Here is an 18,471-nt window from a genome sequence, read left to right on the forward strand (position 1 = left end):
TTATGGAGAAGAGGAAGAAGCTCTCTATGGGTGGCAATATGGAGAGGATTTAGACCTGTCCTCACAGTTCATCCTCCCTATTTCTTAGCCATATAGGGGTTGGTCTCTTCTCCCAGACAACCAGCATCAGAACAAGAGGACACAGTCTCAAGCTGCACCAGGGGAGGTTGCTGGATGTTAGGAAGAAGTTCTTCACAGAAAGAGTGATTGGCCATTGGAATGGGCTGCCCAGGGAGGTGGTGGAGTCACCATCACTGGAGGTATTTAGGAAGAGACTGGATGGGGCACTTGGTGCCATGGTTTAGCTGATTAGATAGTGTTGGATGATAGGTTGGACTTGAGGGTCTTTTCCAACCTCATTAATTCTACTCTACTCTGCTCTGCTCTACTTTACTCTATTTCAGGAAGGGTCCTCACAGTAAAGCACCAAAAGGTAGTGGCTGGATGTGGTCATAGTCAGTATTCATGAGGAGCATGCAGCACCCAGAAGCTAAGGATGGGCATCCTTGGTACCTACCACAAGCTCCTGAGTGTAGTGGGACTGGGCATGAGCAGAACTGCTGGGAGCTAGCTTGTTTTGGCTCTCTGATTTTTTATTTATTTATTATTTATTTATTCACCTCTGGTTCATCCATGTATCAGCTGAACCTGTATAACTGAAAAAGTGCTAAACTGTGAAGGACAATTAGGTAAAGTAGATAAGGAGTGCTTCTAATTCGGAGGAAGGGCTCACCCCTCCAGTGGCACTCCGGTCTTGCTGGCTATAGGGCCTGAGGACAGAGCAACAGAGCACTGTAAAAGGCTCTCAACAGCATTTCTGACAGCAAACTGAGGTTTCAGTTAGACCAAGTGATGTTGGTCTGATGTTACAATAAACTCTGAGCTGCTCTGAGTCAAGATGCATTTACACAATGTCTCCAGAGTTGCTCAGAGAGTGACTTCCAGGAGCACTTGCACAGAGCTAAACCAGAAACCACTGCACATTGCTAGAAACCCAAAGCAGCTCTCTTTCCTTGCTACATTTGTGCTCCTCTGCCTTTTCAGGGTATCTGATAGTTGACTCTGCTGTAGGCCTCCTTTGACACCTCAGTACCCCAGGCGCTGCTTACCCTGGGATCAAGAGTAATAGTACCACAAGGAGCGGAATAGCACTTCTGGCCATGTAATTTGGTCTTACTTCAAGTGCAATGTTGAATGTCAGAACTGAAAATCCACCTCAATGCAGAAGTAGCTGCAGATTTTCCTCCTAGTCACTTACATTCCCCTCACTGACATCTGGAGGCTGCTGTGCTACTTGTACCTCCTAATGTGCTGTGCTGCTCAGTTCAGAATGCTGAGCAGGATGCTGTGGCAGGCTGGGAAACTGACCAGGTGCTGGAGGAGACAGTACAGCAGCCTGGACTCTTTGTACTCCAAGCTCAACTACAGCAACCTCGTCTTTACTTCATGATCCCGGAAGTGATAGTATGCAGACCTAAGATTGCACAAGGCAGCTCCACCCCAAGGAAGCTGGAGTTTATAACTGTTGTTGGAAACTGCTGGTGTCTGGGTGCTGGCTTGGGCAGGGACCATGAGGCTTTGCTCTGGGAGGGTGGAAAGCACAGGGACCAGAAGGCCTCCACCTGGAGTGACACTGAAGAGATGCAAAAGCCTATGGCTTTTTATGTTTTGCTTTGTTCCACTTTCAACCTGTGATTATAATTTGGTTCTTGAAGCTCACCAGCAGATATTACAAAGACAGCCTGGAAAAAGTTGGCTGTTTTGCTAAATAAAAGGAAAATAGATTTAAAATAAATGTGTTTTTTTTAGACCTGTTACTTGATTTGATGTGTTCTGAGTTGACAAAGAAATTGGGTTATTAATGCCTATATGTCTAAAAGGAGGTGGAGGATATGAATACTCCTTTGCTATATGTAATTGCTTGCTGTCCCAGTTCAGATAGAATAGGATAGGGTAGGGTAGGGTAGGATAGGATAGGATAGGATAGGATAGGACAGGATAGGATAGGATAGGATAGGATAGAAGAATGGACAGCATTAGAGCGTTACCCTCAAGCTGCCCTCAAGTATCACTCACTGGAAAAATGGTGGAAACACTTCACTGGTTTTAGCACACTTGCATTTTTATATGACTGAGGAGATTATTTCTGCAAAGCAAATACATTTCCCTGCAAACTTCCCTATCCCAGTTGGAAATATGTTAGCTGATTTTGTTTAGGAAATGAGTTAGAGAAGAGCATGAAGGAAATCCTCGAGGCTGAAGAAAAGATGTGAGAGTCATGAGATCCGCTTGTCATTTCCAGTTTGACCTTATGCTACCTCTGTGACTTATATGACTTAACTACTTTGTGTCTGCTCCTTATCTGTGAAATAAGGATATTATGAAGGTGAATTCTCTAATCTTGGTAGAGCGTGTTCCTGAGAGGGAAAGCGGTTTGCTTGATTACAGTAAGCAGGCTTTCAAAGATCAGGTGAAATGAAGCAAACCTGCTTTAAAAAATGCCTTAGAAATAAATTTCTGTGGCTAAATGTCATCTTTTAATGTGATTTTATAGGTGTATATGTTAGTTTGAACACCACAATTACTTTGGTGTTGATAAATCCCAGAGGTAGAATTATACATATTTTTTCCACCTTTTAAAACTTCCAAACTGAATGTCTTTACCACAGTGGTTTTTGTTGCTAGTGGGGATTGATTTTACGACATTACAAGGTATAGTTTAGAATAGAATAGAATAAACCAGGTTGGAAGAGACCTTCAAGATCATCGCGTCCAACCTGTCATCCAACACCACCTAATCAACTAACCTATGCAACCAAGCACCCTGTCAAGTCTCCTCCTGAACACCTCCAGTGATGGTGACTCCACCACCTCCCCAGACAGCTCATTCCAATGGGCAATCACTAATTTTACTTTATTACAATGCACAATATTTCCTGCATCTATTCTAGGAGCTCATACTAGTATAGTTCAGTGGTATTCCTTTAGGGAGTCCCTCTATGAAGCAGTGCTCTGCAAACTTTTACACTGTGAATCCTGTGTCCAGTTCTGGGCCCCTCAATTTAGGAAAGATGTTGACTTGCTGGAATGTGTCCAGAGAAGGGCAACGAAGCTGGTGAGGGGTTTGGAACACAAGCCCTATGAGGAGAGCTGGGGTTGCTTACTCTGGAGAAGAGTAGGCTCAGAGGAGACGTTATTGCTGTCTACAACTACCTGAAGGGGGGTTGTAGCTAGGTGGGGGTTGATCTCTTCTCCGGGCAGCCAGCACTAGAACAAGAGGACACAGTCTCAAGCTGTGCCAGGGGACGTTTTGGCTGGATGTTAGGAAGAAATTCGTCACAGAAAGAGTGATTGGCCATTGGAATGTGCTGCCCAGGGAGGTGGTAGACTCACCATCACTGGAGGTATCACAGTATCACTAAGGTTGGAAGAGACCTCGAGGATCATCGAGTCCAACCTATCAACACAGACCCCATGACTAGACCATGGCACCAAGTGCTGCCTCAAATCCCCTCTTGAACACCTCCAGGGACGGTGACTCCACCACCTCCCTGGGCAGCCCATTCCAGTGACAAACGACTCGCTCGGTGAAGAACTTTCTCCTCACCTCAAGTCTAAACTTCCCCCTGGTGCAGCTTGAGACTGTGTCCCCTTGTTCTGGTGCTGGTTGCCTTGGAGAAGAGACCAACTCCTTCCTGGCTACAACCACCTTTCAGGTAGTTGTAGAGGGCAATGAGGTCACCCCTGAGCCTCCTGTTTAGGAAAAGACTGGATAGGGTGTTTGGTGCCATGGTTTAGTTGATTAGATGGTTTTGGATGATAGGTTGGACTCGATGATCTCGAGGGTCTTTTCCAACCTGGTCTGGTCTATTCTATTCTATTCTATTCTATTCTATTCTATTCTATTCTATTCTATTCTATTCTATTCTATTCTATTCTACTCAAGTTCAGGGGGTGGAAGAAAAGGCAGATTTTCTTGCTGTAATGTTTACAACATCTGAGCTGCTAAAGCTTAGGTTAATTTTTTAATAAGATTATATTACTTTGATTTCTTCTGCTTTTCATGTTTGTGTAGGTGTAAATTCATATGTTCTTAAATATTTGGGTTTTTTGCAGTTACTGCATAGGTTGTATTCTCCTGTCCATCAGACTGCTGCTTGAATAGCACTGTGTTTTCTAGGGTGAGATAATCAATTAGTTTATTTTGTGTCTTCTCAAAAGCTAATTGAAAAGAAAATATGCTAGTAGCAAAGGAGGCAGAAGGATATAAAGAACTAGAACATAGTGCAATTTGCAATTAATTAGGAATAGATGGAAGTTTTCTTCCTGTAGGTGAGTTTAATTAGTTTAATGATTCTGGTTAGTTTGTGACAGAAGCTGCAAACACTGCCTGAATGTGTGCTTCCTTCGACAGTAAAAGCAGTCAGTGGTATCAGTGTTGGAAATTGTTAGCCTACTGGGTCAACAAGGAATCACTGGTCTCTCATAACTCTTTTGGATCTTTTTATAACACCTGGATAGAAAGCATATATATTTTTTTCTATATGAGGCTTCATTGTATCTGAAATCTCATAACCTCTGTGCCCTATCACAGCAGTTTGCACATAAAAATATTGATCATATCCAAGAAACGTAAAACAAGCTTTTGCCCTCAGTTTGTTGTAATGATAAATGAACTTCCACTAATGCTTCCCAGCTGCTATTAACAAGACGAGAAAGTGCAAAGGTTGCCTTTTATCATGTACCTGGATGGAGACATGATGTCCGGACTTTCACTCTGTTAATTGAAGGTGATAATTTATGGGCACTATGTCATGGTCACTTGGTCCTTTGTGTATTTGGTGGCTTACATGAACTGAGAAATCAGTTCTAATGTTGCTGCTGACTTGTAGCATTTGGCAATTAGTGTGTTAGACAGAAATGTAAGCTATTTAATAGGCACAGTTATAATCCTGGCATGTAGCTGTCATGGCTTGCATAAGAAGTTTGTACATTTTTTTATAGAGACCCTTAAATGTACACACAGAAATGTGTACTCATGCCATCAAAGTACAGAGATACCTATATAATGTAACAGAAATACTGTGAGGCTTTTCATTCTTGTCATTTACAGGAGAGGATGACTGATTATCTATCACAAGTTTCCACTGAGAATGTGTAGTAATCGTGTTCTGAAACTTCTCAGCCTGCTCAGGTTATCCTTGTATCTTATTCTCAGGCAGAATTATCTGTTTAATTTATCACACCTTTTTAGAGATTGGAAATTAATTTGCATTATTAGATCTGACTTTCTGATTAGATCTGACTTTCTGCTTTCTTTAGGTTACAAAAAGGGAGCCATGGCTAGCAAGGCTGCGTTTCAGCCAGGCAGCTCAAAAATAGATACCGAAACAAGAAGCATTGCAGTTTATTGTGGAGCTAAGGAGAAAAAAAACAAGCTTTGGGAAGACTTCAGTGTCCCCTTATACTGCCATGCTTGTTTATATGTATACATTATGAGGCAGTAATTGTATTTATAATGTAGAACAGAAAAATACAATTAAAAAAAGTCCAGCTAGGTAATGGTAGGAGTTGAAATGCAGATTCGTTAAGTGTGAACCTCAGGGATGTACGCAGGCATGAACAGGTTTATAGAGCAGTGATTTTATTTTCCTTAGAGAGTTTATTGGCATGAACACATTAGCAAAAAGTCACACAGAGATTCTTTTTTCTTTGCCATCACATCAGTGTGTCAGCCCTCACAAGCATACCAGCAGCAGCAAGATGACCAGCAGCAGGCTGTGTTGGGTTAGGCTTAAGAGGTTAGGTTTTTAATGCGGTGGAGGACGTGGTCGGGTATAGAATGAAGTGTTTGTCATGATTGGTGTAACTGTGCCAGCAGAAGTCCTGCCATGCAATTTCAGGTGCTGGCAGGTTTTTTTACCATTTCACTGATAAAAATTGCATCCACATAAGCAACATTTTATCAGTACTGTACTGATCTCATGCTCCTTGAGCAGCACTCCCTCTGAGGACAATTTTGGGTGCTGAATTTATCAACTATACACTGTAATCTGAGTAGTAGTTGCAGAACCTGGCTCCCATCTGGCTCTAAAGGCTAGGCTAAGATTTCAGTAAGTAAACACCTGATGCTGATGTTGCTTACATTGGTATTAATGAGTAACAGGTAATGCCAACAGCAGTCATGTGCCATTAAATGCAGCAGGATTGTACCAGTGCCAGGTCAAACTGAGTGAGATCATGATCAAGTCCTTGAAGCTTCTGTGCCTGGATTGGGAAATCAGGCTGGGCCCAGGCAATAAAGAGATTTGATCTGGCTGGGCTTAGTCTCTGTAGTGTAATTCTCTTACCTGGGAGCAACCTGGGAAAGCTCCCCAACCTGGTTGGTGGGGGTCAGGGGACACTGGGGAGCACACCCTAAACAGCATACTTGAAAGTGGCACCTAGAACTGAGCTGAGTTATCTAAACAGTGCTGCCAAATGCAGTGAGGGGCAGGTATCCAAGCCAGCTGGAAAGCACCCTGTGAGGAAGCTGCACCTTGCTGAAGCAGGAGGTGGGGACCAAGCAGGCTTCTCCAGAGCTCTGAGAAACAATCTACATCTACCTGCAATCAGGTTTGGCACCTGATTCCTGTCCATAGTGCACTGTAGTCTTGGCTGACACTCTTGTTTTGGTGCTCAACTTGATTGCTAGAACATAAGCAACCAGTGCTGCTGGAGGTGTTCTGACTGGTTTCCCCCTCCATGGGCTGCTTCTGGATGTCCCAAGCCTTGTGTAGGTCCTATGTCATACTTGTGTGATGCATCATACTTGCATGATGCATGATATGTGGAGATATTTTGGATTGGAACACTTAAGACATTTGAAATGGTCCTGAAGGCCTATTTTCAGGCAACAACATTTCACCCTAGATTTCTACAGGCTCAAATGACAGCTTTAACATCTAGCTAGCATACAGATACCTCCACTGCAGACATCAAAACATAGATGTGTCAATCTGGAGCTGAATCCCCACTCTAAGGGAGAGACAGTAAATGGGAACAATAGCATATAAAAGTGTAACATGGATCAAAAAGAGTGCTCATTTGAAATAGCTGTATTTATAGAAATACTACTGTCAGGAAACAGGAAAGCAGTCAAAATGCAACAATTTAACTAATACTCTGCCACAGGGATTTAGCTGTCAGATGCAATGAATCCATTTGCATCAGTATAAATAAGTAGAGCTGTTGGTATTTGCAGTCTTAAAAAAAAAAAAAAGGAAAATCTAACTGATAATGCAGCCTGAAGGGCAAGATAAATAATCTTGCTTGCTAGCATTGGTGATCCTGTGCTGTCACTAGACTAGCAGGTGTGAAATGCAGAAAATCAAATGTGGATGCTGCTTAGACCTTTACTTTTCAGAAGACATAGCATCATAGAATCAATAAGGTTGGAAGAGACCTCAAAGATCATCAAGTCCAACTTGTCACCCAAGACCCAGAGAAGGGCAACAGAGTTTGTGAGGGGTTTGGAACACAAGCCCTATGAGGAGAGGCTGAGGGAGCTGGGGCTGCTTAGCCTGGAGAAGAGGAGACTCAGGGGTGACCTTATCACTCTCTACAACTATCTGAAGGGGGGTTGTAGACAGGCAGAGGTTGGTCTCTTCTCCCAGGCAGCCAGCACCAGAACAAGAGGACACAGTCTCAGGCTGCACCAGGGAAGGTTCAGGCTGGAGGTCAGGAGGAAGTTTTACACAGAGAGAGTGATTGCCCATTGGAATGGGCTGCCCAGGGAGGTGGTGGAATCACCATCACTGGAGGTGTTCAGGAGGAGACTTGACAGGGTGCTTGGTTGCATGGGTTAGTTGATTAGGTGGTGTTGGATGATAGGTTGGACGCGATGATCTTGAAGGTCTCTTCCAACCTGGTCTGGTCTGGTCTGGTCTGGTCTGGTCTGGTCTATTCTATTCTATTCTATTCTATTCTATTCTATTCTTGGCATACATTGACATTTTTGACCAATGCTTATAATGCATGAGTCAGTGCATGCTGTTTTGATTTTCATCCTATGTGATGTGTGCTGTGTATCCCTACTCATGTCTGTAGATGTTAGCAATAATAATTGTGTGACATTAGCCTGTTTTCACTTGTACAGAGGATTAATCAAGAGAAGGTAATTTGAGGTCAGTGGCACTGCACCAGTACAAAGCCTGTGACAAGTGGAACAGAATTATTTCCTTAGAATTATTTGATTGATGTCAAGAATCACAGTTATGCTTAAGTGACTGCAGTACTGGAGCCTGTGAGTTGTGTGCTGGGTATTTTATTCTTACTAGTAAGTGGCTACTTGATATCAAGTCCTGCTTAGGCTACTTAGAGGAATGTGAGGTCATTAGTCTGTTTTTTCCTGATTTTTGCTATGAGGGGGTTTTGTTTTGTGTTTTATTATTATTCTTCAGTGCAGCTTATAGATCCAAGCCTGAAAGCACATGTCCTTCAGCACTGCTTATTGCACAGCAGCAATTAATCTGGCTGTCATTTGGATCACTACTGTAGGTGGAGTGCTGCAGAAGGAAAGCAGTCCTCTCTGTGCAAATGTTATTGCTTAAGATAAGGGTGTAAAAAGCAGATTAGGAGATGACATATGACGTGTCCTTCCTTCAGTCTAAAAGTACAGGATCATGGGATGAACTTTGCCTGACTGGTTACACAGAGAGCGTTGTCACTTTTGTAGCTCTTGCGGAGAAGTCTTTGCAAAACAAAAACATGAAATGACTCTCATGAGCTCCTTTCTCAGTCACTGCATATGTGGAGACCCTTTACCTGTGTCTGATTCTGAGGTAAGAACCGTATTTAACTGGTAATTCAGCTGCTCTGACCTCGCAGGGGCTGTGTTTAAGAGACAGCTTTGTTGAAGTTATGTCAGCGTACCAGCCAGAGGGTTACTTTCAGCACAATTGTTTGTGCTGTTGAAACTGGTCTTGAGCTAAGGTCTGCAAAGAAAAATCAAGCATGCTTGAGTGACAGGTGTGATGCCATAGAAATCAGAATTTATGCAAGTGGTTTATTTAGAAGAAGTCTCATGCTGTAAGTGAAATAATTTGCTGTAGAGCAGTGCATGACATTGATAATTTCAAATACCTTAATTGCAGTAATCACATCGACATGCTGACTGTTTAAGAGCTCTGCCTACTAGCTGAAGTGCTATCATATAGTGAAATTTGTCTTAACCAGTCTTTCAAACAAAAAGCAAAATCTGTCCACTCTTATCAGGTGATTTGGTTGTGCTAACCTGTTTGAAAATGGTAGGTGGAGAAGAAGGTGGTGACAGAAGATTAGTTCTCTTTCACAGGCATCACTGTAAAAAGCTGATTCCTGGCTGCATGTTTACTTCGATTATACAATACCTGAAATGCCTTCATCTGGTCTGAAACAGATGAAGAAGATGTAGCCAGAGGTAGACAAAATAATGCCTCTCATTTTTGGAGTACTTATTTTCTTGCACATAGTCAGGAATGCACTTGGGCAGTCTAAAGAAGTAGGCTGATTTGTTTGAAAAAGAAAGTCAGAATTGGTTCATCGTTTGTATGAGAACTTGGCTCATGGTTCACTTGTTCAGCAGTGCTTTGGAGTTTATCATTCACTCCATCAGACATTCATCCAAGCTGCCACCCAGCCCAGAATCAGCCATCTTACTTTCTCTGCTTCTTTTCTGCTCATTATAAAGCAGTCAGGAAAACAATGAGAATTTGGAAAATTGAGGGAAAAGTTAATAGAAAATGTTAGGGTTTATTATTATTATTATTATTATTATTATTATTATTATTATTATTATTATTATTATTATTATTATTATTATTATTATTATTATTTTTCCCCCACAAAAAAACTGCAGGGGTTTTGCCTGAAAAGTTTGCAGCAGTATTATTCCAAATATATTGAGATCCCTAACAATATTCCCCCTAACAAGTACTTCAATTGATATTATTTTATTTTCAAACTTTTAGTACCAGTGCAATTATAATATCTGTAGGCATTAACCTCTGTGAGCTAGATGTGCTGTTAAATAGGAACAACATGCTGATTTTCCAAGCTTCCTCTATAAAGCCATCAGTTTTTCCTGTGTTTGTGTTATAATGGGTCTCTGGTCATGGTCTGTAGACTAGGTCCAGATCTATGTAGACTAACAAATCCTAGGCTCTAACCTCCTTGGGCATATTGAAAATTAGCTTCTCTGTTCTAAACTGGATGAGCTCGCTCACCCAATTCTCACGTGGCTGCACAATCTCTAGATCTGACCCAAGTGAGAGTGTGGGTGTGAGTGGTTGGGGGGGGGTGGTGGTGCAACTGCCCATACTGGTATCGACTTACAGTTACCTGGGATCGGCAATCAGTCAAACCACAGCCTTCCTGTTTATTTTCATTACTGAATAAAGGTAAATCTGAGGGACATCATAGAATGGTTTGGGTTGGAAGGGACCTTTGAAGATCTTCTCCTTCCAAGGGCAGAAAATATTTTCCTAGATAAGGTTGTCCAAAGCTCCATCCATTCTTGAACACTTCCAGGGAGGGGGCATCCACTGGATCTGTTGCAGTATCTCACCACCCTCACCACAGAAAATTTTCTTCCCAATGTCCAATCTAAACCCTCTATCAGTTTAAAGTCATTGCTTGTTGTCTTCTCACTACAGGCTTTGGTAAAAAGTCCAGAAACACAGCATGCTGGTTGTGTTATTTTTAGTGGTCTTACATGTAGCAGCCTACTTGTACAAAGGAACAACTCCTGTGAGTGCCAGAGCTGTCTTTCCAAGACATCATTCAGTGAATTCAGTGTTTATCATAGGGTCTGTCTGTACTGCTGAGTTTTTAGTGTTCTTAGTCATGTTTGTTTAGAGATGTTCATGGTTACTCAGCACAAACATCACACCCTTTGCAGAGTTACTTCCTGAATTGTCATTTGCGTTTGTTGCATTTCTGGGCACTTTTTCATTTTAGCAATGTTAAGTAGATCTGCCATGTGAGAAACTGACAAATGATTAACTGTCAGAAAATTCTGTGGCTTATTTGACTTGTTCACATTTAAAAAGGTTGTTTCTGATGACCACTGGAAGAGGTCCCCATCCCAGGATGAAGAAAAGGCAGACACACAAAAGATCATACCCAGGAGATGGGGCTCTGGAAGAAGATCTCGTCCCAGACCTCTCTCAGACTACGGTCAAATATCCATTAGAAGTTTATCTATACCAGAAGATTCTGTTGCGGTGGAGTCTCCAACAGACTGCATGGACGGAGAAAATCAGCCAGGACTGGCTTCCTTTGAGCCTGTGACCCAAAGCAACACAGTAGGCTACCACAGAGGGAGAAAAAGAAGACCCATCTCTGTAATAGGTGGGGTAAATTTCTATGGAAGCGGTCCGGCGGAAGAGATAGAAGGTCTGCTGACACAAGTAAGATACGAGATGTGCTCTCTGCAAACTGCAAAAGACCCTTTCACTTCCTTGTCTCTATCTTCAGCCTAGAAAATAGAACGATTGCTTCCTTCTCTTCCTTCCCTTTTGTCAAGCTGACATCCGTGTACTTACAATTCTGCTTTCCTGGTGACTAATTACTTTGTCTTCTTGTTAAAAAACAAACCAGCATGGAATAAAACTGATGCTGACTTTGGCATAATCTTATTTGTACTGTAAATTAACTATCTCTTTTCCTTGGAATGGTCATTGTGTCTCACATTGGAGCTTTTTTTGTGTGTAATACAGCTGTGTGTTTAGTTTCCTTGCAGGGTACAGAGTCTGAGGAACAGAGGAATACAAACAGACATGATAACAACAACACATTATTTATAGAACATTTCAATTTTCCCCAAAACAGGCCTGTTCAGGATTGCTGTGGTGTTCAAAATCTTGGTATTGACATTGCAAGGATACTTAAAAATAATAAAGATCCTGCTTAAGAAAAGCAGTAATATATTGATAAATTAATGGAATAAAGAATCTAGAGAAAACTGACAATATTAAACATCTGCACTAAATTGACCTGATGGAATGAATTTAGGAAGACTGTAAGAAAATACCACATGGTTGGTTTAGTACATGAGCCCTGCCTAGACTCTTACTTTCCATCTCTGTTGGCTTAGGTGAGAAAGTGAGAAATATAAACCTTCTGAAAGATAAAAATAGCTCCTTTGTCACTGGAGTGCGTGCAATGTGTAGAGGAACTTGCATGTTGGTCGTGGTGACTCTTGCTTGCAGCTGGTTACAGAGCTTTAGTCTTACAGGCTTTTGTAGCACTGTGCTGATCACGAGTTTCCCACTTTCCAGAGAAGCTGGAGGAGTTCTACTTAAAGCAATTGTCAAGCTGATAAAGCAACAGAAAAAAAGTAATAGTATTTGCATGCTCAAAAAAAAAAGTGATTCTAATGGTTATTAATGGATTTTGAATGCACTCAATCTTTCTCATGCCACTTAATCTCCTGCTGGGAAGTTTAGTGGTACTCCCCTGCCTGAAATTCAATGCTGAAACAGTGGCAGAATTTTCAGTCTCCTGTGAAGAGCAATTTTTAGCATGAGCATTTTTCTTGTATATTGCATTTTTTTTTTCTTTATAATTGCCTGATGAAAAAATGCATCTTGAGGCAAAACTCCCAACTGAAAGCAATGAACCAGCAAAGGCTGTTGTTTCAAACCCTATGTAACTGGAACATTGTAAAATTAATTTTATCACTGCTTAGCTTGGAGGAAAAAAAAAAAGGAATAAAATGATTATTATAAATTTTAGGCTCAAGAATAGTAGATGGATTTCAAAAGTTAGTAAGTATTGACAACACACATAATCCTTGCTGTACCATGTAAGTGACTTAACTCTCTCCAAGCCCTTCATTTACTGCTGAAAACAAGTTGATCTCTCTTCAAACCCTGCTTGCATCAGTTTATTAATGGAGGAGCACGCATCAAAGCAGCTATTTGAGCTGACTGATGCTGCTGTGAGGGCTGGCTGAGGTTAAATGAGCATATTGCTGGTCACTGGGGACAACAGCAAAACTGTGGAACATTCCCAGTCCCAGGCCTGCCACTGAGTAGCAGCACATCCTTGTCTGTCCTGGGAAGGGATCTGGACCACTGGACCAAAGCATTACAAGAAAATGTTAGTTGCCCAGAAATAAATAGCTTTGTTGCTTAATCAGGCAGGTATTTGAATATAGTAACAGCCATCACTTCTGTTAGCTATTTGATCCAATCTACTAGACTTAGTCTTTGTGGAGTTACTCAGTGATGGGATCCTGGTATATTGCTAAAGCATTAAGGAAATGAGATTTGAAGATGAGGTGGTAGTTAAATCATATTCAATATCCAGTGAGGTATTTTGGCAATCACCTTAGAAAGTAAACTTGTAGCTGGAATGTAAGAAGGACTCATGAAGCAGGAATACATGTGCTAGAAGCATTTTATGTGAGGCCGTCAAAGACTGATTTTCACATTGATGATTTATTTTCTTAGAAGATTTGAAATCCTGCAGAAACACTGCCTAAAAAATATAATGCACATTCCTTCTTGGTTGTATTTTGTTTTGGTCTGACAGCTTAGGTGTGAGAAAATGGTTTCAAACAATACTAAATCACTGGTTTCGTAACAGTGTCAAGAGAGAGCTCATTTAAAAACCATCCCTGATGTTTCAAGAGTACTTGATGGAAGGGCTTGTGAACAGTAACAACTAAACAACTGAAAGATAAGAGAAGATCTAAGATAAGTTTCTCTGAAGCTGCTGTGCTGAGGTCTGGCTGGTTTATGTTGCATGTTCATGCAAGGTCATTCAGCCTGGCTAATGTGGAGTAGTTCAGGGACAACATAAAGTTAGATTCAGTTTGCAAAATAAAACAAGGGAATGTTCTCTAGTCATGATTAAGCAAATGAATGATTTTAAGTAACAAAAATGTCTTCTAGGTAAAGTTAGAGTCAACTTAGTATTACCTGTTTTAACGAGACTCCTGGTAACTTCAGAACAGAGGAACATTTAGACAATTATTTTTGTCTTGTAAAATATGTTTATTTTACTTAAAAGCAATACATTTATTTGAAGAAAGCAAGTGTCCCAGCAAGTGAACCCAACTTGCAGCTGTAGCATTTCTGGTCATTCTTTTTGTCTTGGCTTTCCCTTCAGGTGTGTGTTTACAACACCAACCAGTATTGCACAGGCTGTTCCCAAAGCAGTTATGTCCTAGAGCATTTGGGCATGCAGTATTGCAAGATCAAAATTATAGACTGTTTCTGATCTTAGCAGAAGGCTCAGGAGTTTTTAATATAACAGAGAACTGCAACACAATAAAATCTTTTCTGTGGTGCTGATGGACATGGTATGCAGTGGTTTAAGCAATGGGGGGGTTTACTGCCCCTGTAATTAGGTTGACTATCTGAAGAAACAGCTCAGTTGGACTTGCTGGTAGCTCTACTAATACTGGATTTTCCTGTTTTCCCTGTAGCCTGCAACACGGCCACCTGTTCCAGCACACCAGGTACCCCCTTACAAAGCTGTTTCCGCCAGGTTCCGGCCGCTCACCTTTTCACAAAGTACCCCCATTGGCCTGGACCGCGTTGGGCGAAGGCGGCAGATGAGAACATCGAATGGTAAGACGGACAAGGCTTTTTTAACTTTCTAGACCTCAATTTCATAATCCATCTTGGTTAGGAAGTAGATTGTAGTGTGGAACACGAAAGGTTGCAGACTCACTCAGTGGCAAAGTAGACCCCAACTAAGTTCCTTTGTTTTGTGTTTCCCATTAGTAGCTGTTGCATTCACGTAAAACTTGTTTTTCACATCTACTGTTTGGCACTGCTATGGTTTATTCTTTTGTACTACTTATGCTCCTGTATTTTCCACTGTTTATACACATGCCTGAAGACAATAGGATATGAAGAAAGTAAGATACAATTTCATTTTCTGTTTGCCATGCATACAGCTTAGCTACCTTGACAGGCAAGCCTTAAATAATTAAGCAACTTGTTTCAGAGAACTGTGTGCAGTTGCATACTCAGTGGTGGGGGTAGCCCAACCATGGTTATGGCACATGATGGATAGGTTCTTGGAACGATTGTCTTTTTGGAACCATTACCCTTTATCACTCTCTGATGTCCTCCATGTATTTTTTTGCTGTAATTGTTCACTATTAACATGCACCACTCTCTTGTGTTAATAGAAAGTAATATCTGGTATTAGTGGAACATCTCCTGGCAAGTGGGACCAGAACAACCTGGGTTAATATTGTTTGTGTTCTTTCACACCTCTGTGAACATAATCTGAACAGTTGTTCACGTTTCAGTGGCCAGGGATCAAAAATAAAAGCACAATTTTCACTTCATATCCTTCACTGTTGACAGTGAGCAAAACACTACTGGGAACCTTCACTCTGCCTCTGTGTGGAAAGAATAAGGGTGTCTGGATCAGGGCTTCTTGTGACCAAAGTAGGAAACTAACAAATAGCATTTTTAGTGTTTCTTTATTAAAATTAAACATAGATTTCCTAGTCAGTACTTGGTTTTTTATGGTTCTAAACTGAGTTTTAGCTGCAATGATGTCCAAATTCTGCTCAAAAAGTCCCTCAGCTCCCTCAGTTTATGTAAGAAGCTGGTAAAATTGCATTTTCTGCTCTTCAGTAGAGCATGATAATTCTTTGCAGAAAGTGCTCTCCAAGGAACAGACTTGAGAATTTCTAACTGCAGCAATGGGACACATTTTATACGCCGTGTTTGTATTTTCCTTTTAATTTATATTGTAGTAAAATATTGGGAACTACTTTAATACCCGTGCCTGGAGTGTGTCCTTGCTGTATGTACCTAAGTATACTTTATGATTCAGATTACACATGGAGGTAAATTAGCTATCTAATGCTGTGACCCGTGTTGAGGTGATGTGGTATCTCAGTCCCTGATTCCAGAAACACCACTCACAGAAAAACAAGTTTACCATGAGCTAGTTTTGAAAACAAGAAGGTGCTTTAAGTAGTGTGGACTGGGAATTATTTTCCTGTTTTTCAGTTATCCTTTCCATTTCATATTTGGAAACCACATGAAACAATATTAGTTACCTAGACAGCTGCCCAAGAATATTATCGTTTCAGCTATTTAGCTTTTGAATAATTGGTCTCCTAAACATAAACATCAGTATGACAAATACACAAAGCAAGATATCTGCCACTTTTCATGACCATGAAGCGGAAGCAATATTGATTATGGTAGATATGACTTTTATGCCCCATTACAATAAACACAGAAGTTGAGCAGGAAAAGCTGAAATCGAAGCTTTAAGGCAAGTTGGCAATATTGTGGACTTTGCACAGCAATTGCAAAGATTCGTTAAGTAGCTCCAACAGGAAACAGTAAAGTGACTGGTGTCACATATTCTGATCATTCCCCTTTTTCTCTTATATTCATGAGGCATTTCCTTGTCTTTGAACATGTGAGAGGTTTTTGTTTGCCTGTGTACAGTGAAATTTGAAAGCACAAAAGCCCTTTATTATAGAAAGAAATTCTAAACCCAAGCCCTGAAAACCAGAGGTATCTTATTTTAGTTGCCTGCTGAAGCCAAATACACAGTATGTCTGCTTCCACAACAATGAGAGGTAGAACTGGAGGTGTAAAATTTTAGAGAAACAGCTGGCACAAGACAAAAAAAAATCATCATACTGTAGGAGAGAGATTAACAACCAGGGCAACATGCAAGGGAAAATTCCCTGAAGACGTAATGTTACTTTTTGTGCTTAAAGGGTTACAAGTTTTTAATGATATTAAAGAGATTACCTCTTTATCACAGCAGAGCAATTTTTTAAAGTGTCTTAAAAACCTAACCCATCCATTTTGCTCATTGTGGTGTGGGACTTGATTTTGGCTGAATTAATTGGCAAACTCCTTTAGATAGTCTCAGCTTCGAGCAGGTAGGATGGGATTCAGCTCATGTTTAAGTCGCATAAATTTACTCAAAATGTAGGTACCTACATAAGAGTTATCCATTAGAACACCTGTTACAGATAGTGAAGGCATGATTCAGTTACCCACCCCAGGGTCCAGTGCTGTGTGGGGTACCTGAGCATCTGCCTGCAGCTGGCAGATATGACAGAGGACCTATGGGAGACTTGTTCCTTTCTTCTGTGGTGGCTGGAGGCCAGCAGGATATCCAGAGTGCTAAAACAGTAGTGCTGGTTGTGCTCAGTGAAGGTTAGAGTAGGAACTGCTTTTGGATGAGGTAGATTGCTCTCTCAGCTGTTTTAATTGTCACAAATATCTGCTGGTTCACTCAAATGAGGGTTCTGACATTTAGATTAATCAATTCAGATGTCTTTAATTCAAGTGGTTTCCTGTCCTGGATATTTGCCTGCAACATTAAACTATGATCAAGTTTATGCCAGTTCATCAAAGCTGGATAACTGTATGGAGCACAGCCCAAGAACTGAGGTGCAAACCAGCTGCTTCCTGGGGAGAGTAGATTTTCAGGTTCTCCATTCCTATCAACAATCAGATAAATAAACTCCACCTTGGATAGGTTATTAGCCATGGAAGTGAACAAAGAGAAGTTACTGATCACTTCCCTCTAGGCTACCATTTCCTTGCTGCCCTGTCCCTGCTCCTCCACCCCAAAAAGTGAGGATGTTGTGCAGGAAATAAATTACGAGGCTACTACACTGAGTGCTGTATTTGTGATTACCAGGAGGTGGGTAGAATATGTCTGATGTTGCAAGCAGCTCCATGGTGAATACTGTGTTTTGTGGACAGAGTGCCTGAAAAGCTCAAGGAAGAAGACCTGAAGGGGCATGTTGAAATTCACTACCACAGGCTAAGCAGTCCCAGTGTTGCTGGGGACAGGAAAAGGTCTGGACTGGAATGTGATGGTTATGTGACACTTTGAAGGATGGGACTTGCAGCTGATAGGAAAAGATGAAAGCTATGTTGGTGGGTAATGGGATTTAGTTGCATAGATAGCTGGGCTTCGTGATGCAGACAGGATGTAGCAGGTGCTGAAAGCTGATGGTTCATCAGATGAAGCATCTAGGCAGTCCTGAGGACTCCAGAGTGGAGGTGATAGTTGTAGGTGGGTGGGTACCAGGGAGAGTCTGATAGACAGGAGGCAAGCACTGGAGAGAGGTAAAATTGAAGCTGTCAGGTAGAAGAAGCTAAAAGACCAGAACCCCAATGGTAAAGTTGTCCAAAGTGCTGCCAATAGCACATTCAGTGTCAGACTGAGAGACCTTTTTACCTCTAGACACATTCATGCAGAAAGTTGTATTAAAAAGAGGGTGATTGAGATTATTTATAAACTGAGGAATGTTTGAAATAAAAAGATGCTTTGTTTTCTAAACCAAAACAGGAGTAGGCTGCTAACATGCAAATCAAAGACTATGGAGCAGTGTCTAAACAAAGAATTACAGTATCACAGTATCACTAAGGTTGGAAGAGACCTCAAAGATCATTTGAGTCCAACCCGTCACCACAGACCTCACGACTAGAC

At 41.3% G+C, this 18,471-nt stretch overlaps 1 protein-coding gene across 5 annotated transcripts in view; it reads left to right on the top strand.

Annotated features, from left to right (window-relative positions):
* Positions 1-18,471, top strand: part of SPATA13 (spermatogenesis associated 13) — a 190,174-nt gene that overhangs the window by 141,690 nt on the left and 30,013 nt on the right. For 4 of the 5 annotated variants that reach the window (XM_068143820.1, XM_068143812.1, XM_068143829.1 and 1 more), the window contains 2 exons: positions 11,070-11,429; positions 14,456-14,600. In XM_068143820.1, coding sequence (XP_067999921.1) covers positions 11,070-11,429; positions 14,456-14,600 — 505 coding nt within the window. Of the gene's footprint in view, positions 1-8,645; positions 8,823-11,069; positions 11,430-14,455; positions 14,601-18,471 lie in introns of those variants that run through there. The other variant, XM_068143848.1, reaches the window with a different exon arrangement.

Source organism: Melanerpes formicivorus, unplaced genomic scaffold (genome assembly GCF_026170545.1).
Source record: "Melanerpes formicivorus ecotype bairdi unplaced genomic scaffold, bMelFor1.0.p_v2 SCAF_1, whole genome shotgun sequence".
NCBI lineage: Eukaryota > Metazoa > Chordata > Aves > Piciformes > Picidae > Melanerpes > Melanerpes formicivorus.